Here is a 9,425-nt window from a genome sequence, read left to right as displayed (position 1 = left end):
GGGAAAAAAATTAAAAGAGACACAATACCATTGTCCAGAATGCATGGTTGCTTTATGCATACCTTGTTTCAAAAATCACCATACTGTATTATACGGTATTTTTTTTATTTAACAACAAACATTACGTATATATACACACGCATACATATGTATTTTTATTTTATGTTTGAATGAAAAGAAACAGAAAAGGAGGCAACTTTTAATTTTTAGTAATTTAAAAAAAAAAATTAAAGTGTAATAATAATAATAATTATGAATAAATAATTTTAAACTGATTTTTTTCATCATTCTCATAGCACATCGCATAATAAATCGCAATAAAAAAAGGTGATTATTTTTGGCCATTTTTTAAAAATAATCCCGAGGATGAAGTGGTTAAATTTATTTACAGCAGATAGCAAATATTCACGGTTTTTTACTTTACAAATATAATAGAGAGCATGTTTGATTTATACATCTAACATTTATACGCAGATTTTACATATAAAAATAGGAGTAAATATTAGCAGTACAGTAGACCTCCCAAAAGCACAGTAATTGGGGACGTGCTATTTGTGTGCTCGTTACTTTATGTGTGAGCGAGCCAAAGAAAGGATATCTCACCATACGCACAAGATTCGTACGTATGTATTGTTAAAAAAATCTAGTCTCCCAATTACATGCACCCAAATAGCACGTACACAATTCACCGTGTTATTGGGGGTTCTACTGTATATAAAAAATGCAAGCAAGAATTTACAATAAACACATTTTTAATTAACAACTTTGAGACAGATCATATTAAGACTTTCTTACACATTTTATTTTAACATTGAAATAAATCTATATATCTACGCAATGAACATTAACGAAACGCCGCAATAAACAAATTACTGATACTTAGCTATTTGTAATTGTGTGGTCATAATTACTAATATTATTAATCTTATACATGGTTTTCAAGTAGGAGATCACGTTTTATTCGACCCATTTGCCGTCCTCTTTCTGATAAGGAAACTGATTTTTCGGATAGTGAGAGTCTTGATATTTATCTCCGGCCAATCTAAAGTTCACCGCCCGCAACCAACGGACTTGATCAGAATTGAACGGATACTGCGTGACCATCTCTTGAAAATGTTTCGAGCATTCCGAGCAGCCGAAGAAGTGTTTGACATATTCGAACATCGCTGGTAACACTTTGCGTTTGTTGGACTCTTCGGCAGTATAAAATAGTTTTTAACGATCGATCAACGGCAAATACGGCATGCTGAGTTTCGGAATTCAGAAACATAACAATAGTCGATTGGTTGTGGACGCTCAGAACCTTCACATTCTTTATGCTCATCAGATCCAATTGTATCTAGCTCCCGATCAACGAATGATATCAGTGAGCCGTTGAGTGGTGATGCCTCTGTCTAATACTTCTTTGAACACTACGAGCGCTTCTTTGAAATTTACGCCAAAGAACTGTATCATAGGATTGATTCCGAAGTTGGTATATACCGGTGTTCAGCTCTTTTTTTTGAGGGGAGGAAATCTTAAAAACACCACCAGCCTCCAGATTGCTGGTGATTGTGCCGGATTCCGATGCTTATAGTGACCTACCGGATTCCGATGCTTATAGTGACCTACCGGCTAAAACCCTCCATAATGACCGATACTATATTTCAGATATTACACTTCGGTTCGTCCAGTTTAGAGACTCTGTCCTGTTAGGGCCGCTATCTTGCGCTGTCTTTCAGCGTCTTCTTTAACTCTAAGCGCTTCTGTCCATCCACAGTTGTTTCGGCATTCTAGCATGGATTAAGTCATAGTGTCTGCTGATGCAGGCCTTCCTATGAATCATTCCAGGGCAATCCTTTCTGTCGTCCAAGCTGTGCATTTGAAAACGGTATGCTCTGCGTCGTCGTCTTCAGAGGTGTCGCAATGGAGACACTTAGCACTCGCTGTCTTGCCGATTCTTTTAATGTAATTAGTGTTTAGCTCTTGGGCGCAGTCGATGGCGCCTAACTTGAATATGCCGTTCCATCCGTGCACTCTGGAGGCTTAGTATTTTCAGACGGGAGCGAAGCGTTGACAGTGGCCGCATCAGCTGTTGTAAGACTCGACGTACCAAGCGTGCGGCTGCTCGTAGAGGCGCGCTTTGAAGTTGGACACATTTAAGATTTCCACATTGTCTTGAGAAGAGTACAAACCAAGAGCAGGAGATTGAGTCGGTTTCAGAAACACATCGGCGCTCCTCCCGTTTGACAAGGGGAAAGCAGATGAAAACAGCAACAAATGAAATAACGTGTACTCCATCTTACGTCTGGATCTCACGGGTCGAAGGTTGCATATAAAAATCGTCGTCTGTAGGCGGACTTTTGAATGCGATCGAGTGACCTGCTAATCAGCATCTTAATCAATATAAGCAAGTTTAATGACGTAAGCGTTTGATAAGACAAAATGTTTGCACAGAAATTTTCACTTCGACAGCAGCGTCTATTTTTTTAACGGATAACAGCTGCGCATGCTCTAGCTAATAACACGGCAAAAAGCGACCAGATTTTTTTATCGTCAATATTAAAAATATTTTTAATGATGTTCTTTTTCAGAATTTTAAAATTTAAAATTATATTCACTGTGTGCTCCTATATTTTATTTATTAATTTTGAGATTATAATAAGGAGGCTTCCAGAAATTATATCAAAGGTTTATCGTAAATTTTTCACCCCCCCCCCCCCCGCTCTTATGTCACAAGTTGTATTTACGCCAGTATCTTGTTTGCTTCACACTGTCACCATTCCGTTGACTTTTCCTTCCCTAAACATGTGACATAATTTATGGAAGCCGCATAATGAAAATAAAATGTATATGATACATATCAGGTTGTCTCGAAACTATGCGTTTTTTTTCTTTGATTTGCAAAAATGTTTATTAATTAATGATAATTTTACTATTTTTTCGGTGTTTGTTAACAGTAGTCGTATCAATAATGCTATTTTGTAACGGGATATTTTTTGTTACAATGGCCGTGGATATTATATAAACTCGGTCATAATGCGACAATAGCCGTTAAAAACATCTGTAATGCAATAGGCAGGGATATCATTAAATTTATAAATTCGTTCCGGAAATTTTGACATTAAATATCTACGTAAAGACGGGTTCTTTGTAAGAAAATTAGGGCTGATATCAAATCAGGTTCGAAATTAACGATACAGAAACTAGTACAACGGCCCAACGTGTCGTCTACATCAGTTCATAAATATTTAAAAATTAGAAACGGTGTTAATTTGTAGAATCTGGGTGTTTCATAAATTGTAGCATTCTATATCTTAGCTCAGATTATTTTATATCTACTGCCATTGTTGATTTAGGGTTCAAAATATACCATTACTAAATAGCATTATGGATACGTCTACTGTTAACAAATATCGAAAAAATAATGAAATTATCGACAATTTATAAAAAGTTATACATTTTCGCAAATGTAAAAAGAAAAAAACGCAAAGACTTTTTTTTGTATTTATATTTAACGTATTTCTCATCCTAGATAATATACATATTTTCTTACTAATCTTTTTGATTTTGGAATTACAATTCTCTTTATTTTTATTTATTTACAATTATTTCTATAATTAATTAAAGTTATTCAAAACCTGTACTTAGCCCCATATATTGTTATTGACTAGTATATGGGTCGTCAACCTGGTCCGTACCGCTCATTAGTGGGCATTAAAGGCTTCCGTGGTGGGCGGTGGGCGATTTTTGCTTTTACCCCAAAATCATTCAAAATTTTTGTTTTTTGGCATAGCTTCACCCATGGACTAAACACATTGTGGTAAGATAATACTCACAGATGTGCAGCTGTTTTGGACTAGGTAATATTTGTTGTCTTCTTCTTTTATTCAATACGACGACAATATTTGTAATTTCTGAGAAGTCAAAATCATCCTAACAAAATAAAACTTCTGGGTTGAAATTACGGATATGAAATATGGACAAGATCCTGGCAATCCACCTCAGTATCACAAGCAGCTCACATCGACCGGTCTTCATTAAGTTTCGCTCTAAAGCTCTTCAATGATATACTTCTAAATTCGGCTCACTTCTGACTGCGTGACTTCAAAGAATCAGTACAAAACAAATGTGTAGTGTTTGATTGAAGGCAGTACCTACCTATTTAGATTTGTGATAGGGCAAAGTTAAATAGTTGCGTTAAATTAATTTAATAAAATGTTTAAAATAGTGTTCCCATGTCTTAAAAGAAGAAATACACTCATAGATATTCGACAGAATACTTGCAGATGGGTTTCATCAAAACACCGCATAATAATATGTCTACTATGCCAGAAGACTTTTTCCAACGAAGCAATGAAGCCAAGTCGGTTGAGAGACCATCTTACTATAAAGCACGCAGAATAGTCAATTGAATATTTTCAAGATTTCAAATTCGTCCTACAATGAAGACTTGAGTTGAGAAACAAAAGGAAAAAAATTATTTATTTATTTATTAAAATTATAACCATCGTGACCTGACAGGCAAACCTAATGTGTCACGATAGTAAAAAATGAAGATGGATTAATAGCATCACATCACATGTCAAAGTTAATTGCAAAAACTGGCAAAAGCCACAACATTGGAGAAACCTTGATAATACCCTGCATAAAAGAATTCATAACAACTGTAATGCACCTGGATATACCTGATAAATTAAAGACACTTCCCTTGAGTGATACTATCATTAGAAGAATTGGTAGGCATGAAAAGGTTGACGACCCCTGGACTAGTACATATAATCTATTGTAACCATAACCAAAATAAACTCAGACTTGAGCATCTTATTTGCTTATTGTAAAAGGATATTTAGGACGGAATCATTAAAAAACTATTATTTAAAAAATTTACATGTATTTATTATATTATATTTCAATAATTAACATTTAGTATCTTTGTATTATTCAATAAATAAAGTGCAAAAAATTCATACAAAAAAATAAATAAAGAGGTGACTTTGTGATTACAAACATCCACCAAAACTATATAAGCAGGTAAGAGACCATGGTCTAGAAACTGCAAAACATTTAATACTCTATATAAATAGAGTTCATTATCACATTGATTTTCCGCAGTGCAAGAGCAGCAAACATTTTATTTTTCGCACTGCGACTTGATCATGCAGTTTTGTTCTATTTAATAAATATAATACAAATATGAAAAAATATTGTACAATAATTTGATCGGTAATTTAATAAAATATATTAGTACATAATATAAATATATATATATATAAAAATATGAATATAAAAACATTATTTGATCGTTTCGTTTATATTAAACGAGGAATGTAGATATGGAATGCATCTTAAATTTGTATATGGCAGATAGCAAATATTCATACTTTTCTACTTTACAAATATAATAGAGAACATGATCCAATTATTCATCTAGCATTTAAAGCGGTATTTATACGAAGATTTTACATATAAAAATACAAAAAGGAAAGTATATGTTAGTATAATGCAGGCAAGAATTTAAGTTAAATACATTTTTATTAACGATTTATAGACAGGTCACTCGTTTTATTTTAATTTTGAAATATATCTATTTTAATATAGAAAAGTAATAAATTTGACGAGTAAAGTTTTGCAATGATTCAAGAATGATTATTATAATTTTATAGGTGATCATCGTTAGGCGAGCTTATAAAGCGTCGCCATATTAGGTGTCAGTGTTTACTAAAGAAATACGGTTTCTTCTTGTACATTTTCTTCCCGCAAAACATCTTCACGATGAGTACCAACGAAGCGCCGCAATAAACGGATAGTATTGTCAAAATCATGCCATTTAATTCTGGCGAATTATTCATACTCAGCTTTAATTGTGCAGCCATCATGCTAATATTATCAATCTTATACATTGTCTTCAAGTAGGAGATCACGTTAGGTTCGACCCATTTGCCGTCCTCCCAACATTGCGGGCAGTCTTTCTGATAAGGAAACTGCTTCTTTGGATAGTGAGGATCTTGATTTTTATCTCCGGCCAATCTAAAGTTCACTCGATTGTGCGCCCACCACAACCAACGGACTTGATCAGAATTGAACGGATACTGCGTGACCATATCTTGAAAATGTTTCGAGCATTCCGTGCAGCCGAAGAAGTGTTTGACGTATTCGAGCATCGCCGGTAATACTTTGCGTTTGTTGGACTCTTCGGAAGATTCGTTCACCGTCATCGTATGAAACAATGTCCACAATCCGCACGTGAATCCTCGATAGTTATCGGCGCTTCCTCGACACCCGAGCCATTGCAAATTGGTGGAATATACCGGCTCGTGTTTCGTCTCTAATTTTTTTATGATATCATGTAAGCGTTCGCCACTCAAATTGTTCTTAATCTCTGAGACTTGATCGTTTAAATCCAATAGAAATGCTTCAGTATTGCTTTTAGATGGAAAATGTTTACATAGGACGTGTAAATATCCTTTTAAAGCAGTTAAAGATTTTCCTTCGATTGTTTTAATAGAGGCGATCTCGTGTATTAACGTATATCTTAAAGTCATTTCTAAATCGGATTGAAAAACAGTATTACCAACCATCTTTTGAATGAGTGGATCGATATCGTTTAATATTCTAGGTTTTTCGCCTTCGGGAAGTATAGTGGTCTCGATTTTCGACACTTTGATATTGTTCATGGTCATGAAATTAAACATATCTTGAACGATTCTCTCTTTGAAATTTTTCAGTGATACTAAAATAGTTTTTAATGATCGATCAACGGAAAATACGGCAGGCTGAGTTTCGGGATTCAGAAAAGTAACAATAGCTGATTGGTTGTGGATGCTCAGAACCTTCACGTTCTTTATGTTCATCAGATCCAGTTGTATCTCACTCCCGATCAACGAATCGTGGTGTTCGCATATTAAAAATATTACATCAGTAGAAGTCGGTTCGTTTGTCCATATGTTAGCTAGAGTGGTGATGTTTTGAAAACCGAACATCGGCCAATTAAAGTTACCGCGTCCGGCTTCTTTCTCAGAATGCAACTTTTTGATTATGATATCGGTGAGCTGTTGAGCAGTGATGCCTCTGTCTAATACTTCTCCGAACATACCAGGTGCTTCTTTGAAATTGACGCTGAAGAACCGCATCATGGGATAGCCGAGAATTTCGAAGTCGCGACATATGCCAGTGTTTTGCTCTTGGGCGCAGTCGATGGCACCTATCTTGACAATGCTGTTCCATCCGTGCACTCTGGAGGCGAAGTCTTTCCAGACGGGAGCAAAGTGTTGACAGTGGCCGCACCAGCTGTTGTAGAACTCGATGTACCAAGCGTACGGCTGCTCGTAGAGACGCGCTTTGAAGTTGGACACGTCTAAGATTTCCACATTGTCTTGAGGAGAGTACAAACCAAGCGCAGCAGGTTGAGTTGGTTTCATGAACAAATCGGCGCTCCTTCCGTTTGACAAGGGGAAAGCAGCCGAGAGCAGCAACAAGTGTAGTAAAGTGAACTCCATCTTACGTCCGGATACCGCAGGTCGAAGATTGCGTATGAATGTCATCGTTTGTAGGCGGACTTTTGAATGCGACAGAGTGACCTGTAAATCCGCATTGCAGTAAATTAAAGCAAGTTCAATAACGTAAACCCAGACGCGTGACGCAGGCCTAGTTGATTAGGCGAATATGGCAACCATAGACGCATACGTGTACAGAAATTTCTACTCTGACAGCAGCAACCAATTTTTTTCACGGATGACAGCTGCGCATGCGTCGGGTAACAACACGACAAAAAGCGACCTGATTTTTTTTTTAAATATGTCAAGCAAATAAATAAGCAAAATAAATAATATTTTTTTTATTTTATAATAATTTAATTCAAAATTAAAATAAACTGTGTGCTCCTATATTTAATGGGCTAGTATTATTTATTTATTTATTTTGTAGCGATCCGTAACGATATTTCGCTCAAAAACTCACCCTCAACTAATCCAGTACGCAAATCAATCGATCAATCACGGAAGCTGGCCGAATCATACAATGGGTTGCCATATTAATAGACATACCAATGATTTTTTGCTTTTACTATATTCATAAAAAAATATATCTATGCTTTTAGGCTCAGTAATTTTTATCTATTAATTATTTAATTTGGAGAATTTTAGCACCATATTCGTTATTCATCTGCATTTATTATTTTATTTAATTATAATTAAAGATTATTGCATAAAAAGTGAAAATTTTGTAATACCGTCTTTTGCCGCAATTACAGCTTGTATAAGTTGTGGTATATTCTCAATGTATATTTTGCATTATGCCTTAGCTCAGGAGAGTGAAGCCACAACCGGACGGGGGCTTTGATGAGCTGCTGCTTGTTTATAATCACTCCCTTGCCCCCCCCCCCCTCTTCGTGGACTCTCACAAGCTTTCAATAGTGTTCATATCAAGAGAATTCCCTGGCCAAGTATATACGAGCATGATCAATAATAAAAGATAAGTCAATTAAGGGATGAGAGTCTTCAAGGACATAACAGCAAAATTTAACGGTAGCAATAAAATATTAGCACTGTCTATTACAAAACTATTATTTATTACCAAAACGTATGTGGAACTTTCGATTTATATCTTTCTTAAGACGTACGTGAAACTTTTGTTCTGGTAATAAAATTACGCGTGCATCGTGCTTTGTTGGTCACAGAGCTGTGTGTCAAATGCATAAAGTAATAAAATTCACGGATTTAGATTTTTTAAATTTATTACTTTTATATGTTTATATTTGTGTTAATATGTTTTTTATTATTTATTTTTAATATTATTATTTGTAAAGAAAAATGTGAAAAAGTATATTGTGTTAGTACATCTGCCTGTTAACCGCTCGTAAACATCCGAAAAACTACCTTTTTGGGCGTAAATGATACGTGATAGATAATACGTCTATCCTGCGTAAAAAACGTACACATATTTCTTTGGTTGAATAATCAAGCGATGCAATTGGCCCACCAACATCCGCATCTGTGATTCGGCAGAGCTGTCTTAATTCAAGAGTATAAAATATTTGACGCTTTGTCACATCTAGAGATGTGACAAAATCGTGACGAGACAATAACGCGATTCAAAACACAGTCACACAGATCCAGAGCACATCATTTCTCCAACAGCACTCCGTCTACAAAATACAACTCGACAGCATTTCTCTGTAGTATATTGTACAAAATAAAAATAAACGTTTACCAGCTTTTAAGAGTTACATTGACTAATAATTAAAAATAAGAGCTTCGCAACATCAAGGAGATTTTATGTTCATGGAGATCATGTACTGCAAATCCTATGATAATGAGATAATTCTGTCAATAATTAATTATTAATTTATATAGTGAGCTAAATAAACTATGGTCTCTAAGTAGACATGAAAGGTTCATGATTAAATGTGTTTATTTTGTAAGGAAGTGAAAAACTGAAACTTGAGT

General features: G+C 35.1%; 1 protein-coding gene across 1 annotated transcript; it reads right to left on the bottom strand.

Annotated features, from left to right (window-relative positions):
- Positions 1-5,495: 5,495 nt before the first annotated feature.
- LOC148234559 (sulfhydryl oxidase 1-like) lies at positions 5,496-7,729 on the bottom strand. The gene has a single exon (XM_088187655.1). It carries the CDS (start codon positions 7,521-7,523, stop codon positions 5,691-5,693), a length of 1,833 nt encoding a protein of 610 aa, XP_088043781.1. The 5' UTR covers positions 7,524-7,729; the 3' UTR covers positions 5,496-5,690.
- Between the last annotated feature and the right edge of the window lie 1,696 nt (positions 7,730-9,425).

The sequence above is a fragment of the Plectrocnemia conspersa genome, unplaced genomic scaffold (genome assembly GCF_051122295.1).
Source record: "Plectrocnemia conspersa isolate PC_06_02 unplaced genomic scaffold, ASM5112229v1 ptg000006l, whole genome shotgun sequence".
Taxonomy (NCBI): domain Eukaryota; kingdom Metazoa; phylum Arthropoda; class Insecta; order Trichoptera; family Polycentropodidae; genus Plectrocnemia; species Plectrocnemia conspersa.
Note: the sequence above shows the minus strand (reverse complement) of the source record. Positions and strands in the feature narration are given on the sequence as shown.